The 17,787-nt window shown below is 51.4% G+C and overlaps 1 protein-coding gene and 1 non-coding gene across 2 annotated transcripts; one reads left to right on the top strand and one right to left on the bottom strand.

Annotated features, from left to right (window-relative positions):
• The first annotated feature begins 3,910 nt into the window (after positions 1-3,910).
• On the top strand, positions 3,911-9,829 carry KIAA2013 (KIAA2013 ortholog). Its single transcript, XM_032652623.1, has 3 exons — positions 3,911-5,457; positions 7,810-8,663; positions 9,124-9,829. Exons 1-3 carry the CDS (start codon positions 4,425-4,427, stop codon positions 9,139-9,141), a joined length of 1,905 nt encoding a protein of 634 aa, XP_032508514.1. The 5' UTR covers positions 3,911-4,424; the 3' UTR covers positions 9,142-9,829.
• A 6,774-nt stretch (positions 9,830-16,603) lies between these two features.
• Positions 16,604-16,719, bottom strand: LOC116745658. The gene has a single exon (XR_004347511.1). It is a non-coding gene; the product is annotated as a U5 spliceosomal RNA (small nuclear RNA).
• Positions 16,720-17,787: the final 1,068 nt, after the last annotated feature.

The following is a 17,787-nucleotide window of genomic DNA, read 5'->3' as shown; positions in this document are numbered from 1 at the left end:
ACTCCGACCGGAAAGAGGAGGGGAGACGGGGGCGAGGCAACAATTTCTATACCCCGGACCCCGCGCCAAGCCTTGATGGTATTAATAAACGTGAGCCTCGGTTTCCTCTCTGGAAAGTGGGGTTTACAATGGTATCTATGCGTTGGGCCTTGCACAGGTTAATGACGTTGTTACCTGCAGTGCCCTTAGAACAGCCCCTCGATAAGCCCTCAGTAAATCTCAGCTATTCAGATTTCATTCGCCCTTGTCCAAAGCCCTGGGCGTGAGGGTCTGAGCCTGGAGCGGGCGAGGCCTGGCAGGAATGTGTTCAGAGGCATCCACACGCCTGCCAAGACCCTCCTGGCTGCTTGCAAGTGCATCACCGCCCCGCAAAAAGGGACTCACTTAATCTGCCTTTTTGTCCCTGGGAGGCAAAGGGAACCTCTGAGACGAGGAAGGTCTTGTTCCTGAGGTCACATTGTTGAATGAATGGATGAATGAATGAATGAGAGAGAGAGAGAAGAAAGTGAGGGAGGGAGGGAAGGAGGGATGAAGGAAGGAAGGAAGGAAGGAAGAAGTTGTTTAGGGTCTCTTCACAGATGTGGGTCTTCAAAACACAACTCAAGCGTTTCTAGAACAAGGGTTCCTGGAGCAGATGTCAGCTAGAGGCAGCCATCTCTGGGAAAACAACAACAATTTTCATCCTTGGAAGAGACCCTCAAAGGGAGATCCTTTCCAGCAGGTTAGGCTCCAGAGGAGTGGGGAGTGGGTACAACCCTGGGTGGGCAGGGAGTTCCCCACCCACAGGGGGAAAGGGCAGAGGGGGGAGGAATGCCATGATTATCAATGAACAACATTAAGCAGGCCACGTTAGGTCCCGGGGAAAAGAGAAATCGGCAATACTCTTAAGACTGATTCAGCCAGGGTAATGCACTACCAACATGACGTTACATGGGAAAAGCAATATATACTGTATGACCCCACTCAGCGAAAATATACCCTTACAGGTACAATGCATAGAGATGATGCTAAAAGAAAATGACAGCCAAATATTTACCATCATTATTTCCAACTTGTGGGAATGTGTGTGTGTGTGTGTGTTCTTGCCAGGTAGTTTTTATCTTCTTATTTATATTTTTCATTGTTTTTACAATCATTTTACAATGAATATATACTATTTGTACAACCCAAACAAAGCCAACACATGTTCTTTGTAGACGATAGGTACAATCCCTGCGAACCTGGGAAATTATCTCACTGAACAGAGATTTACTCATGGTAAAGATGGTAGAAGTAAGGCCCAGGGGGACCCAACAGCAAGCTCAAATTCGAAAGGCAAGTAAAGGGAAGAGGCAGGAGTGCAATCCAGGGCTGCCACCCAGTTGGGACCTGGGACCTAGGGCGGGGAGTTTCTGCAGCTGGGGACATGACATGGTGCCAGAATCCACCGGATGTTTTTGAATTCAGGAGGATGCAGACTGAAATTCCAGCTCCTTTGAGGAGGAAATGGAGGGATAAGCAGAGGGGAAGAGGAGCATGTGTTGAGTGGCTCAATTTTCAAAGCTCTGGCTTATGCCATGTTCCCCACAGCCCTGCCAGTTAGGCAGTATTGCCCCCATTTGTGAAATAAGGAAACCGGGGCTCAGAGATGTGAAGCAACTTCCTCAAAGTCACACAGCTGATGGGGGACCACAGTAAGGGAGGCGACTTTGGAAACCGGCTCTAACTTCCCTTTTGCTCGGGCCCAAGAGAACCTCAATGGTGGCATACTATGGACGGAAAAAAATCCTTGCGCAGTGGAGTTCCCAGAGTCATTGCAAATCGGGAGGGGAGATCAATCTTGGAGGCTGCTGGCCGCCCCTGGAGAAAGGATTCATCCTGGTGAAGCCTGCCTGCCACCCTTCACCAAATTGCTGGAATTTGAAATCGGTCCAAGCTTCATCCAAAAGGAGAACTTGTCTCTTTAACCAGGGGTGGCTGCTGCCTAGATGTTACTCAGGGTAAGTGCTGTACCTGTTGTGCACAGTTAAAGGCACAGGACTCTGCTTTTCTGGGAAGCAGAAAGGATAGCTGGACTGGAGGGTAGTGGTCTGGTGCCACAAGGGGCTTTTCTCCCTCTCATCCTCTGCTTTTCTCCATTTTTACCATTTCCTTTCTTGACCCGAGGAAGAGCGATGGCCTCAGTGGACAGCCACGTTCTCTGCTGCCAGCCGATTCTCAGCCTCCTCCCTGTTCACACCCATCAGCTAGTCCCACTGGCACCTACCCGCTTTGATGATGATGATGATAATAATGGAATTTCCAAGCTGTTCCCTTAAATGAAAAAAGTAATATGCAAGAGTGTATAATATGCTACAATTTCTGTGAAGGGAAAAATATAGGTCTCTGTCTATATGGCTATATATCTGTAAGTGAATAGAATTTTGGAAGAGCACCCAAGGAACAGGAAGCAGTGGTTGCATCTGGGAAGAGGAACTGACTAGCTGGGACTCCAGGAAAGAGGAAGACTTAATGGCCACTCTTCACCCTTTCATACATGTTGAATTTTGTGTCATGTACATGTGTTTCCTGTTTCCTAGCAAAAATAAATAAAATAATGAACGGTTATATTAAGCCAGGCAGTATGCTAAATGTTTAACTTGTTTGTCTAACTTAAGTCTCAGAGCAATCCTACTCTGTCTCATGATCCCCATTTTATGGATGGAGAAACCAAGGCCCAAGGAAGTTAGCTGACTTGCTAGCAAGGGGCAAGGCCAAGATTTAAAACCCAGGCAGCCTCGTGCCAGTGTCCTTACTCTTGACCTCCTGGCTTTGTTGTGGCTATGTTGCTGATCGTGGGCTGTGATTCCCTCCCCTGGGGTGTTTGAGAGTGGTAAGGGAGTTAAGAGCACCAGCGTGAACCTTCTCTTTAACGTAGGAATCTACTTCCAGGAATTGCTCCCCCAGAAACAGTCTCAAAAGTAGGCCTATATATGTCTATTACACAGACATTCATAATAGCGAAAAATAATTACGTGGGTTTACATTTACTGTGTACTTACCCCATGTCATGCACCTTGCTTGCTTTGCCTGTATTAACTTACTTATTCCTCAGAAACCTGAGAGGCAGTTTCTCTGGTCATCCCCATTTCACAGGTGGGATCAAGCCTGGTTTAGTCCTTTGCTCTCATCTCACTGTGCCTCCCAAGAGTTTCTGCCTCCCTGAGGGGCTTGGATGGATCCTATCTCTCTAACTGTAGGTTATGGATTCCTGCACATCCATGAAGTTATTCTGTGGGGTTTGTGAAATCCTGGTGGAAATTAAGAATTTTGTGTGTATGTTTTGATAATGATCTTAAAAAAGAAAAAAAAGAAGGTAAGCATACTGTAGGATCACCTGGACAGCTGCCTTCTTATAGGGTGCTGGCCCTAAGACTTGGCAAACACACACGTGTCTGCTCACAGCCCACAAGAAGCCACCTCAAATGACCATTTAATTTTCAACAACTGGGAAGCACTGTCTGGCTTTGGAATGTCCTGAAACTAAAGTGGAAACAATCGCCCCATTGTCTGCCCCTGTGCTCAGATTGAATTTTTTCCCCAGAAACAAAATTTGTCTTTTGCATTGATAATACACAATTTAAAAGCATTTTCAAAGCATGAGACTTTAGTGTTTTATGTTATTTAATAAGTTAAGACTCACGGTTGACATCAAGAAGACGACTTGGTGTGTTGGAGAAATGGACAGTCCTGGGCCTGATTTGTGTCCTATATGCTGTACATGCAGCCAGACAGGTCTGGAAGAGTCGTCAACAAAATATATCCTAGGAAGTCTGGTTGACAGTGCTTACTTTTCTTTTTCTTTCTTTCTTTTTCTGGGGGGTACTATTCTGTACTAAGTCATTTTTTTTTTTTTTTTTGCAGTGAGGATCATTTTTACAGAAAAAAAGTTTTAAAATTAGTTTTTAAAAATCTTGGGGCTGTTGAATCCATTAGTAGCGAATGGGGCACAACACGTGTTCGGTTTGGCTAGCGCGGTTGGTTTTTTCGTTTCTGTTTTAAGTTCCCATGAATTGGCCGCTTCCAGTCCTCCGCAGACCCCTCTCCTCTTCTGGACTTGACTTTTCAGGCCCGAGAACTGGTGGTCAAACCCCGGCGGTGCCCGCCCCCTCCTCGCTGTGGCCACGCCTCCTTCTCCCGGGCCCGCCCCTCTCCCCTCCCTCCGCCCTCTCCTTTTCCATCTGTCGCAAAAGAGTAGGTGGCGCTTGACGGCCCGCGTCGTTTGACGGCCGGAGGCAACCGAGAAGGAGGAGGGAGCAGTTGTGGCGGCTGCCGCGGCGCCTGTGACGGGGGCTGGGGTGGGCGCCGCGGTCCGGGCCCGGGAGTGAGGCGCGGGCGGCCGGGCCGGTGGGCTGGGCGGCGGGCCCGGCGGCCGCCCCCGCGCCGCGCCCGCGCCTGGCGGCCCGATGTGGCTGCAGCAGCGGCTTAAGGGGCTGCCGGGACTGCTGTCGAGCAGCTGGGCCCGCCGCCTACTCTGCCTGCTCGGCCTCCTGGTGCTGCTTCTGTGGTTCGCGGGCTCCGGGGCGCGGCGGGCGGCGGGCGGTCTGCAGCTGTTGCCCTGGCCCCGCGGCGAGCCGGGCGCCGCCGAGCCCTCTGCCTGTCTGGAGGCAGCCACCCGCGCGTGGCGCGGCCTGCGGGAGCGGGGCGAGGCTGTACCGCTGGGCCCCGGAGTGCCGGCCCTGGTGGCCAACGGCTTCCTGGCCCTGGACGTGGTCGCCAACCGGCTGTGGGTGACCCCCGGGGAGCGGGAGCCCGCCGTGGCGCCGGACTTCGTGCCCTTCGTGCAGCTGCGCCCGCTGAGCGCGCTCTCTGAAGCTGGAGAGTCAGTGTTGCTGCTGCGGGAAGGGCTGCTGCGGCGGGTGCGCTGCCTGCAGCTCGGGACTCCGGGTCCCGGCCCTGCGGCCGCCGGCCCGGGCCCCGCCTCGGCCTCCGACCTCGTCACGGGATCCGGCCGAGACTGCGTGCTGCTGCAAGAGGACTTTCTGGCGCACCGGGGCCGACCCCACGTCTATCTGCAGCGCATCCAGCTCAACAACCCCACGGAACGCGTGGCCGCGCTGCAGACTGTCGGGCCCACTGCCGGCCCGGTGCCCAAGGCCTTCACCAGCACCCTGGAGAAGGTCGGAGACCATCAGTTCCTCCTCTACTCGGGCCGGTCCCCGCCTTTTCCCACGGGGCTGGTGCACCTGCTGGTGGTGGCCGCCAAGAAGTTAGTGAACCGTCTCCAAGTGGCTCCCAAGACGCAACTGGACGAGACTGTGCTGTGGGTGGTGCACGTCTCCGGCCCTCTTAACCCCCAGGTGCTCAAAAGCAAAGCAGGCAAGGAGCTCAAGGTGCTCCAGGACTTGGCACGGAAGGAAATGCTGGAGCTCTTGGAGATGCCGGCGGCGGAGCTGCTTCAGGACCACCAGCGCCTCTGGGCCCAGCTCTTCAGCCCAGGTGAGGCCTGGCGAGTGCTTGGTCCACCGTCCACACCTTGCACCAGGGTGAGCACGGTCCATCCTGGAGATGCCCCTGCAGAGTCCGCAGAGGTGACACTGAAGGGCGGGGTCCCGGGGTGGTTCACACTTGGGCTTGGCGTTTGATTTGGAGCTGACTCTTGCTCCACCACTTAGTAGCTGTGTGACCTTGAACCCTACTCTCTCTGGGCTTGTGTTCAATAATAACAGCAGCACGTACCTCAGAGAACTTTTATGAGATGGTCGTGAAAGAGGAGTGCAAAGGGCGGATCTTATTGTTATTCGTTCTTGTGGCTGAAGCCTCATTTGAGCAGCGTGGTTTGGGAGGTCAATTGGTAAAGGATAAGCCAGAGGCTTGGCCGATCCCGGGATTCTTTTTTTTTTTAATGTATTTATTTATTTTGGGCTGTGTTGGGTCTTCGCTGCTGCGCGGATGCTTTCTCTAGTTGTGGTGAGTGGGGGGCTACCTTCATTGCGGTGCACGGGTTTCTCTTGTTGTGAGCACGGGCTCTAGGCGCGCGGGCTTCAGTAGTTGTGACACATGTCCTCAGTAGTTGTGGCACGCGGGCTCTAGAGCACAGGCTCAGTGGTTGTGGCGCACGGGCTTAGTTACTCCGCGGCATGTGGGATCTTCCCAGACCAGGGCTCGAACCCGTGTTCCTTGCATTGGCAGGCGGATTCTTAACCACTGAGCCACGAGGGAAGCCCGATCCCGGGGTTCTTAACTCAGTTCCCCACCTTTCTGGCTGGTGACAGGCATGGGCTTCTTGACATGACTCCCGCTAGCCTGAGCTGTGGCCTCGCTGTTGTGGCTGCAGCTTTTTCATGGGGGGGGGGGGTAGTGGAATCTCTTCAGCAGGTGGGATGCCCCTGTCAAATGAAAACTCCTTCGCCCCCTCGACTGCTTAAGGAAAGGGAATCCTAGCGTAGAGGAGAGAGAGAGTAAGAGATGTTGGCTTCCAGAGTTCTAGTTGTCTAAATCCTTAAACATAGTTGCTCAAAGAGCCTTTAATTTGGTCAAGTATTTATCGAATGCTTCTGCCAGAAAGTGTTCTTCACGTGGGGCATACGGAAGCAAACAGAACAAAGTTCCGGTTCTCATGGTTCTTAAATTCTGGGCGGGCGGAAGACAGATATTAGAAAGCGAAAATTTGGATTAAAAAAGCGAGATAGCTTTTTAGGCTCAAGCGTTATAAGGAGAAAAGATAAAAATATGTGCTTGGGGGTGAGTGACTGCAGTGGGTGGGGCTGAGAGTGTGTAGCTCTGCTGTCCGCTGTCCGGGAGGCCTCTGTGAGCAGGAATTGCAGAAGCTGAGGCCTACACAGCTAGAGGAAGCGCTGTGTGGTGGTCTGGAGGGAGCCAGCAGGGCAGAGGCCCTGAGGCAGGGGCGGGCTTGGTTGAGTGGCCAGTGTGGCTGGCAGGTAGTGAGCAAGGGGAGGGTGGCAGTGGCCAGAGGGTTTACCTTGGGGCCTTGGTGAGGACAGTGAATTTGATTCTAAGTGAGATGGGAGGCAGGGCAGAGGCACTGTCTGGTGCACGTTTTTTAAAGGTCGCGGCGCTGCTGCGTCGGAGTGTAGACAGTGTGGGGGAGGGGGAAGTAGAGTGTGGAGACCACATAGGAGGTTTTGGCAGGAGCCCAGCTGAGAGGACGGTGGCTGGGACCAGCGCTGCGACCGTGGAAGCAGGGGGTGGATGAGTCGGAAACTTTGGCAGCTGGAGCCACTGGGCGTTCTGTGGACTGGCTGTGGGGAGTGAGAACTTGAGGGTGACTCCTGGATTTGGGGGGGAGGGCTCCAGCGGGTGTCTGGAGGTGATTTATGGAAGGATTAGCATGGGGCTGGGAGGATTCAAACCTTGTCCGTTCCCAAATGCCTGTCAGACATCCAGCTTGAGACACCACGTGGGCGGTGAGTTGTCTGAGTCTAGAGCTCATACAAATCTGTGCGATCCTGTGCTCAGATGTTGTTTAAAGCTGCAGGCCCGGTGAGAGAGAAGCAGCCCACGACTGGCCAGGGCGTTGTGACAGTTCTTGGAGTCGGGGAACTGGCCTTTTGACTTGGCGCCCTAGGCTTGGCTAAATCTGTGTTCTTCTGGGCTCTGGCAGGAGCCCCACTGGCGGGATTTTCAGTTTCAGGCCCAGAGGGCTCAAGGTGGTCACGTGAGGAAGCCAGGCAGGATGCTGCTCTCCCGTACTCGTGGGAGACTGGAGCTGCTGTTTTCATCCCTGAGGACAAAAGCTTCGCGTCTCTGCTGCTCTTGATCTTTGTTTCATAACCTCAGCCTCTTGGCCATGCCGTTCCTCCTTAATGTACAACCTCTGTGGTGTTGCAGGTGTGGAAATGAAGAAGATCACCGATGCCCACACTCCATCAGGTCTGACCGTGAACCTGACGCTGTACTACATGCTTTCCTGCTCCCCCGCGCCACTGCTCAGCCCTGACCTGAGCCACAGGGAGCGAGACCAGATGGAGTCGACACTCAACTATGAAGATCACTGCTTCAGCGGCCACGCCACCATGCACGCTGGGAACCTCTGGCCGGGCCGCCTGTCCTCCATCCAGCAGATCCTGCAGCTCTGGGACCTGTGGAGGCTGACCCTGCAGAAGCGCGGCTGCAAGGGGCTGGTGCGGGCGGGCGCCCCGGGCATCCTGCAGGGCATGGTGCTCAGCTTCGGCGGCCTGCAGTTCACCGAGAACCACCTCCAGTTCCAGGCTGACCCCGACGTGTTGCACAACAGCTACGCCCTGCATGGCATCCGCTACAAGAATGACCACATCAACCTGGCCGTGCTCGCGGACCCCGAGGGCAAGCCGTACCTGCACGTGTCTGTGGAGTCCCGCGGCCAGCTCGTCAAGATCTACGCCTGCGAAGCGGGCTGCCTGGACGAGCCTGTGGAGCTGACCTCGGCGCCCCAGGGCCACACCTTCTCGGTCATGGTGACGCAGCCCATCACGCCGCTGCTCTACATCTCCACTGACCTCACGCACCTGCAGGACCTGCGGCACACGCTGCATCTCAAGGCCATCCTGGCCCACGACGAGCACATGGCCCAGCAGGACCCCGGGCTGCCCTTCCTCTTCTGGTTCAGCGTGGCCTCCCTCATCACCCTCTTCCACCTCTTCCTATTCAAGCTCATCTACAACGAGTACTGTGGGCCTGGCGCCAAACCCCTCTTCAGGAGTAAGGTATAAAGCCACTGCGCCTCCAGAGCCCGGGGCCCTGGCCTCGCGTTCCGTCCCGAGTCTAGTGTAGTGGGGTGGAGGGTACGTTAAGCTCCAGCTCTGTGCTCCCACTCTTTAAAGAGCCCGGACTCAGGAGAGAGGGGCTGTGTGGCTTCTGGTTTGGAGAAGGAAGGAGCACTTGACCTGAAGGAGTGGGAGAAGGGCCAGAGGCAGGTCTGAGCTCCAGCCGGGCCTGGCCAGAGCAGAGCCCGTGAACTCGCCGTACCCGCCTAAGGAGGCGCCTGGGCCCCCAAGTCTGTGGCAGCTCTAGCCCGTCCCTGGGCCAAGAGCTGTCAGCAAGGCGGGCTCGGAGCCTGGGTGGGGTGCCAGCAGGGTGTCTCCATCGCCTGCTTCCCTTGAGGTTTCTGTAGCTGTCCACCGGGGTTGGCGTGAGCAGTAACGACCTGTCTTGTTGATTGAACAGGAAGATCCCAGTGTCTGAGTGGCATCAGTCCTGCTTTCAGTCGCCACTTGCACAAGACACCCAGCACTGAAAGTCCTGCTGCTGCGAACAAGGGATCCTTTGAAAGCACCCAGCCTTTTGTGCCTTGTTGGGGGACACCAGTGACTCGGAAGTGCGCGTGGATGTTCAGGAGTTTGCATCAGGGAGCGGGAGGGGCGGGGCTGGTGGACCTTTTGTACGCTTTCGACTCAATAAAGTGAACCTATATGGAAAATACTTGAAATTGAACTCACTCTTTCCACTTTCCCCCTTTCTTCTGTCCCAGGAAATAGACCCTCTTTTGAAAAGACTCTTGTCTAGGAAAAAATGTGTTCTTTTCCTAATTTAATGTGTTCTTTCTTGAATGAATTTTTAATTTATTGTTGAGATTTTGCTGGATGGCTTTTGCATCCACTCTCGGTAGGGAATCTTGGCAGTGATTTCCAATATGCACCACCTCGGGAGGTTTGGAGGCCCGCACGCCGCCTGCGTGAAGGGGTGGGTCTCCGTCACCCTCGGGTTTGCACATTGCGTCTTTCTTATCATGAGCCTATGGAGATCTGTGGTTTTGTACCTCTGGGCTTTAGGGGAGGTGTTTAACTTTCTAGTGATCGATGATTGTTGGGTTTTGGAATACCAAAGCTTTTTCTTGTGCTCTGTTTTTAAATAAATCTCTTTCAAACCTCCACGACCGGTTTGCGTGTGGTTGAGACCTCTAGAGACATCGGACCTTCCTCGGTCACCAGGCTTTTGGGTGGAGTCCGAAGCAAAGGCCCCGCCGTGGTGACAGTATACTTTTCCCACGTCCTCTCCTCTTCAGAGAAGCCCACTCAGAGGCTGTGGAGGTGGCCCCCGTGCTGCCCACCTGGGGGATTGCTGCATGTCCCAGCTGAGTGGGCTGCTCGAGGAGCATTACCCTGGCCCCTTCCTGCTGCAGTGCCTCTCCCCCTGCCTGCCCTAAAGAGAGTTGCCTGCTCCGGTTTTGCTGCCCATAGGACCGGGGGCAGGAAAAACCCTGAGTGGGCCTCCTGCAGATTGTTCTGGAAGCTAAGGTCTGAGTCCTTCCTTTGTGGGGAGAATGGAGCAAAGAGGGGCTGGGCTGAGTGTGGACCATCACCCTCAGTGTCTTGGTGGTTTCCCTGGCTTCCCAGATGGGCGTTTTGAGCAGCCTGGCTCACCGGGAAGGCTGGTTTGCTTGCCAAGTTGCCGAGTGTCCGGCCCCCGCAGGTGGCTGGGAGAGAAAGTACACAAGGGTTTCAGGCTCTTCTACGAGTTGCTCTGGTTTGCTGCTGTCGCTCCAGTCCTGTGCGCCTTCCACTCCTGCCCTGGGGGTGCCTCACCCTCCTGGCCAGGGGCCCTTGGCTGGCCGCGGGGTGTGGTGGGCTGTGGTGTCTGGCGTGACGTGCCCTCTAGTCACTGCATTCGACTGGAAGTTACCTGACCACAGGAGCAGCGCTTCAGGGCTCCCATTCGCCCTGTTAACTCGGAACCAGGCATGGTGTGGGCTCCCATACATGTAAACATGAACCCATGTACCTGTGCCTGGAGAATACCGAGCCAACGACTAGAATTTCGGTAGACGAACACTTGTGAATTATAGGTCACTGAAGCGAGCACGTGTGTTACGAATTTTACATCAACACGGCCTCGTGCAGGGAGGAGGTAGCTAAGGGTTAAGATCCCAATTTGAGAGATGAGGAAATGTGCTCAAGGCCGAGCAGCCCAGGCTGGCATGCAAACTGGGGCTCGCTGTCAGCCCAGCCTCTCTCTCAGCCCCTACACTCTGTTTCTCCCCATGCTCTCTCCCCACACACTCCTCTGATGGCTCCCGCAGGGTGGGGTGGGTAATGCATTTGCTCCTGCCCTCTGGGATGACATCAGCCCACTCTGAAAGCGGCTGGGCGTCTGCCGTGAGCCTCTGCAGTGCCTCCAGTTCAGCCTCAGTTGGGAGCAGGCCATCCACTAACTCTAGTGGGTCTGCCTCTCACGGTCCGGTAATGCACTGGAGCTTTCTTCTTGGGCTGGATGCACAAAGAGGCTTGGTCAAGTTGCTTTTCAGGGGTAGACACCTGGTATGGAATTGCATATTACCCAGCAGTTCCCAACAGCTGAAAAGTTGGTTTGGAAATGTATTAACTCTCTGAAAACCAACGGGCACCTTGGCCTCTCATGCCCCATCTCATGACCTCTCAGGCCACCTTTCACTCCTGCTGTGGTTGCAGCCACCACCTCTTTCCAGGGGCGGGTTCCTGGCAGCATCTGACCTCACCTTCTCTCTGACCTTCAGGAAGCTGCTCTGCCCTCAGCATGTGTGTAGCCTCAAAGCAGGCCAAGGATATCGCTGCTAGGGGCAGCCCTTCTCCCATGAGAGATGGAGCCAGTGGACCAGTATGCCCTCCGCCATCCCCTGGGCGGACAGTTCTGTGACACATTCTACACGGCTCCTCAGACGGCAAGATCAGACCCCCCACTGCCCACAGTGGTGGAGAACTTGGGAAGACACCCTTGATTCAATTTCCCTCCCTCCATTTTACCCTCCCTCAGCCTCCCTCTGCTGTCCCCTGGGATCTCTTCCTAAATAAACTACCTGAACACAAGTTTTGCTTCGGGTTAAGACACTAACCAGGAGGTCTGTGGCTCCTCTGGAGGGTTTTTCCAAGAGGAAGTTGGATTCTCCTGTGGGTGTTGTTACGGACTGCTTCACATGTTGAAGCCTAACCCTCAACGTGATGGTGTTTGGAGGTGGGGCCTCTGGGAGGTGAATAGATCATGAGGGTGGAGCCCTCATGAGTGGTATTAGTGCCATTATACAAGAGACCCCAGGGAGCTCTCTAGTCCTCTCCCTGCCGTGTGAGGACGCAGAGAGATGACAGCTATCTACAGCCCAGAAGAGGGCTCTCATCAGAACCCGACCACACCAGCACCCTGATCTCAGACTTCCAGCCTCCAGAACTGTGAGAAATAGATTTCTGTTGTTTATAAGCCACCCGGTGTGTGGTATTCTGCTGTAGGAGCCCAAACGGACTAAGACAGTCATATTCTTCCAGTGGAGGAATGGAACTTTTCAAGGGTGATAAGAAGCCAAAAATCCAGACATTTGTAGGGCCTTAGATTAAAAAAACCTTAGAGTTTTTTTGCTCAAGTGTCCATAACCTGGCTTCAAGTGATCTGTGAACCCCTGGAATTGCAAAATGTATGTACTTTTTTTTTTCATGAGGAGAGTTTCTGGAGCTTTCCTCAGATTCTTAAAAGGATTCCTGACCTTTAAAAAAACCCTTAAGAACAAGATAACCTGCACTTTGGGGTCTTGTTTTCAGCCCCCCACCGCACCCCCAAGAAGCAGCAGTGGTCTGACCTCCGGCCATCTGCTTAGGGGTCTGGTGATTGGGTGGATCACCTCACTTGCTGAGGGGCACTTGCTCCCCTTGCAGAAAGGAGGCCCATCTCAGCTGAGCTGAGCAAACAGCCTCGCCGTGAACAAGCTACCTAGTCTCATAATCGTGCTTCCTGGGAGCCTCACCTCTGGACTTAGGCTGATGGAAGCTTCAAATAAATCATTTGACTCAGTAAATGTTCATTGTGAATCTTTGGGATTTCCCTGGCGGTCCAGTGGTTAAGACTCTGCGCTTCCACTGCAGGGGGCATGGGTTTGATCCCTGGTCAGGGAACTAAGATCCCACATCCTAGGTTAAGGTGTGGGAGAGGACCGTCCAGGCAGTGGGCAGAGCACTCCATGACAAGAGTAGACATAGAGAAATGGGGAAGTTTAAGAGGCAATGGACAGTAATACTTCAGTTTGTCTGGAGCATAGAATCCAGGAAGGGAAATAAAGTAGGTAATAAGCTTAGAAAGTTGGGATTTATGGTTCCACCTCATTGACCTGTAAAAGCAAGGTATAGGTGGGCTCTGGCCCTAACTCATGGCAATGATAACATTACAGGTAATAATCTCTCCCAAGGATTAATCACTTACTCTCCCCTAGTTACTGTCATAATTTTAGCCAATCTTTACAGCTTCCTCCAAAACCAAGGACGACAGTTCATCAACCTGTTTTACAAAAGTAGAAACTGAGACACAGTGAAAGAGACTTGCCAGAGGTCACTGACCACCTTGCAGGATTGACACTCTCCCAGTGGCAGGTTAATTATCACCTCTACTAGTATGTGAAGGAGAGTGCTGGAAATCAGAGCTCCTGGTTGCCTGCGAGCACCACAGGAATCAATATGACTGTTCAAGGGGGTCCTGAGAGATGACCAAACGGAGGACAGGTGAGCTCAGGAGAAAGGCTGTGGCGTCTCTCAAAAGAAAACTTCAAGAAAAGTTAACTAAGCAGCATTTCTGGAGCTTGGAGCTTGATGCGAAAGAGTGGGGAGTGGGCTGGGAGTTAGGGGACCTGGGTTCTGTCTCCAGCTCTGTCATTATCATTCTGTAACCTCAAACAAGTGGGTTATGTGTTACGCTCTATGTTCCCACCTGTAAAATGGGTCTAGTAACACCTTCCAACTTCAGAAAGATGGTTAGGAATTCCCATGAAATAAATGACTCTTGTGTGAAGGTGCTTTGATAAATTCAAAACCTTCTGCCCATACAAGGGGGAATTGTTTGTATTATGTGCCTAGAGGCAAGGGAATGCAGATCAGGACTTCTAAACCTTGGGTCACTGAACAGAAGTCAGGGGGTCTGCGAAATTGGATTGGAAGAAATCTTTATTTTCGCTAACCTCCAACTGAAATTCAGCATCTCCTTCCATGATTAACTTTGACATTTGCATAATTGTCACAAATAGAAATCACAGATGCAGTCATGACACGCCCCGTGGTGGCAGGCATCTTGAAATATTGCTCACGTTCATCGTGACTTTGAAATGCTGGTAGTCATGAGACTTCCCACTAGATAGCAATATTTGATCTATTAATAAAGAAGTGCGTATGTTACCAACCGCAAAGTTGTTTTTAAAATGTATTCGGGGGGCTTCCCTGGTGGCGCAGTGGTTAAGAGTCCGCCTGCCGATGTAGGGGACACGAGTTCATGCCCCGGTCCGGAAGGATCCCACATGCCGCGGAGCGGCTGGGCCCGTGAGCCATGGCCGCAGAGCCTGCGCGTCCGGAGCCTGTGCTCCGCAACGGGAGAGGCCACAACAGTGAGAGGCCCGCGTACCGCAAAAAAAAAAAAAAAAAAAAAAAAAATGTATTCGGGGAATTCCCTGGCGGTCCAGTGGTTAGGACTCCATGCTTCCACTGTAGGGGGCCTGGGTTCGATCCCTGGTCCGGGAACTAGGATCTCACAAGCCGAGTGGTGCGGCCAAAAAAACAATAAATAAATAAATTAAATATATTCAAAACTTTTAAATTATCAGTAATGTTTAACATTCACAAAAGTAGACGTAATAGTATAAAGAACCTCCGTGTGCTGGTTACCAAGTCCAACAACCATCACGTAAACAAAATTTTATTTTTGTCTTTGTTCTTTTTATTTGGGGGGGGTGGGGCTTTTTCTTTGCACTCATTCTTTTGAAGCAAATCCAAGATATAATATCATTTCATCTGTAGATATTTCCGGGGAATTCACTGGCAGTCCAGTGGTTAGGACTCCATGCTCTCACTGCTGCAGGCGTGGATTCCATCCCCGGTCAGGAAACCAAGATCCCACAAGCTGTGCAGTGTGCCCCCCACCCCCCCCAAAAAAAGTTTATATTGTAGATATTGCTTTAGCTACTTCTAAGTATAAGGAGGTTAAAACAAAAATTATTACCACAATATGATAATCGTACCCCAAACCCTTCAGTAATTCCTTAATATCATCAAATATCTGGTCAGATTGAAAAATGAAAACATCTCATAAATGTAATAAGTTCTGAAAATAGTGTTTGTTTAAACCGGAATCCCAGTAAGTTCTGCTTGGTAAGATGGGTTCTTTTAACTCTTTTAAACCTATAGATTCCCTTTTTATCTCCCTCTCTCATTTCTTCTTGTAATTTATTTGTTGAAAAAACCTGATGGTTCGCCCTGAAAAGCTCCTCGCAGCCAGGGCTTTGCTGATTGCGTCCATCCCCGCAGAGATGCAGACAAGCTCGACTGTGTTCTGCTCTTCTGTCAATTAGTGGTCAGATCTAGTCTTCAGCAAACTCAAGTTCGATTTTCCCCGGCCAGACAACTTCATGGGAGCAGCGCACTCTTTCACCCGGAGACATATAATATCTAGCTCTCTGGCTGCTCGGCGTGCTCGTTACTCTGGATCGTTGCTTTTGCCGAAGGTGAACAACAAAAAAGTTAGAACCCCTACTTTGGATGAACACTCGGCCTTCAGAGCCCAAGAAAGCACTGTCACCAGTATTTCGTTCTCACTGACCAGACCTCGTCCTGAGAAAAGCAGCGCTTCTTCTAGGGGTACAAGAAAGGTACCCGCGCCAGTGGGACAGGGGTAGACGGGGGACAACTGCCTGAGCCTGGGGTGCTGGTTTTCTACACAAGAGAACATTCAAAAGGGCCTGGGAAGGGGTGATCCCCACAGCTGCATTACAGCCTCCGAGAGGTTTCTTGTACATGTATGGGAGATCTGGCCACAGGTAGATACCTGGAAGGCAGGAAGACGAAACTCAACAAAGGAACTTGCAAGAAGGAAAAGTGCGGATGGATTCTCTCCTTCCTTTACTGGGCAGACGCTGCTCGTTTTCTTCTCGCGTATTCACTTCCTCTCTCCTAGGATCTCGCAAATGTCATGGCTGCCTGGAGAAAAAACTACATTTCCCAGCCCGCTTTGCAGTTATGCGGGCTCAGAAAGCTGAATTCTGGCCACTGTGATCGGTTAAAATATTCACTTCCGTTCGGGTTCTATCAAATTCGTTGTAACCGTGATCAAACGTCTTTCTTGAGGGGTATTTTTCGCAAATAATATTTCTGTTCTAAATCTAAATTACCTAAACAGAATAAAACGATACTTACGCTTTAGAAGAAACAATGAACTCATACTTAAATTCCTTCTAAAAAATTTTTTTTAAAGATTTCCTTTACGGTCCACCGGTTAAGAATCTCTCTTTTAATGCGGGGGACGGGTCTAGGTTCCTGGTCGCGAAACTACGATTCTACGTAACGCGGGGTAACTGAGCCCACTGACCGCCATTATTGAATCCCGGGGCGCCGAAACTTGCACTCCACGGTTTAAAAAATCCTCCCACCGCGGACCTCACTTAGCGTTGAAAAAGTAACCAAAGAACACAAACAAAATACACCTCTTCCACTTCAACAACAGCAACTACTCCACTCTTTAATTCCACCCCTTTGCTTTAAGTAGGTTTACACCGTTTACTCCCAGACAGATACCGAAAATAATATTTTCAAAACGGTAGCTGTCTAAAAAACAACAAACTACTCCGTGAAAATAAACGTGGTGCGCGAAGCTAAACAAACATCGCTCCGCAACTAGAACACTCGAAACTAAGCATCTATTTTTAAACGTAATCATTGGCCTTGCAAACGCAAGACCTCAAAAAATTGGGTACAAACTCAGAATTGTTCCTCTCCACGGAAATCTTTAGTAAAAGGCGAAAGATTTATACGATCTGAAGAGAAACCAGAGTATGCTTTTTCTTAGGCGGCACGCATTCCTCGGGTAACTGCTACCCCTAAGACAGTAATGGTGATTATTTAACTGAAAGAGTTATTAACATCTGCTTTTTTCTCAGACAATTCTATGAAGAAATCCTCACTTCTGGGAAAAAATAGTTAAAGAAAGAAGGAGAATCGAGTCATTTTTAAGTCGAAAATTTGTCCTGGGTGCAATGCATTCTGGATATGCAAATTAAAACCTCAGTCTTTACTCTCCGGTTTCCGGAAATACCTCAAATAGTTCATTCATCTTGTGCTGGGACCGAGACTACCGCCAGGGGGCAGAACGGAGGCGAGACTTAACAGGGATAGAGAGCTGAGGCTGATCCAGCTAGAAAAAGTCTGTTTTATAGGTGGCATTACAAGTAAAAATTTCTTTTGGAGTTAAATAAAATGAAATAGAATAAAATAAAATAACAATTTAAAAGCTTGAAATAATTATCTTCATTCATTCAACAAAAATTTATTGAACACTGTGTTCAACCCTGTGCCAGCCTCTAGGGATAGAGTGATAACCGTAATACTTCATCTTCAAGGAATGCTCAGTGTGATGGGGAGCCAGGTGTCAGTGATGAGCACTGTTAACAGAAGATGACATCTGGGCAGAAGAGGACCGGGTGGTGAGGTTATTCCGGGCACAGTGCTGAGAGGGCAAGTAACCAGATGGCCATCAGTGCCAGCTAAGAGCTTGGATTTACCCTGAGGACAGTGCGGAGGCAGTGAAGAGCTTTAAAAATGAATACATGATCAGATTAGCTTTTTAACACAGTGGTCCTGGGCCCAGCAGATCAGTGTCACCTGGGTATGTGTTAGAGATGCAGGTTCTTGGGTCCTACTCCAAGACCCACTGAATCTGAAACTCTGAGAGTGGGGCCCAGCAGCTGGGTTTTAACAAGCCCTCCAGGTGAGTGTGATGCCGGCTGGGTTGAGAAACACTGTTAGACAACCACTCTGGTTAAAGTGTGGCTATTGTTGGAAAACAAGGAGGTTTGGGGAAGCAAATTAGGAGCCTGAGAATTAAAGCAGAGAGAAATACGGTGGC

Source organism: Phocoena sinus, chromosome 1, assembly GCF_008692025.1.
Source record: "Phocoena sinus isolate mPhoSin1 chromosome 1, mPhoSin1.pri, whole genome shotgun sequence".
NCBI lineage: Eukaryota > Metazoa > Chordata > Mammalia > Artiodactyla > Phocoenidae > Phocoena > Phocoena sinus.
Note: the sequence above shows the minus strand (reverse complement) of the source record. Positions and strands in the feature narration are given on the sequence as shown.

Coding starts and splice junctions, on each gene's coding strand:
- KIAA2013 (XM_032652623.1), top strand. CDS start 4,425: ATGTGGCTGCAGCAGCGGCTTAAGGGGCTGCCGGGACTGCTGTCGAGC. Junction 5,458..7,809: donor GGCCCAGCTCTTCAGCCCAG/GTGAGGCCTGGC, acceptor GTGGTGTTGCAG/GTGTGGAAATGAAGAAGATC.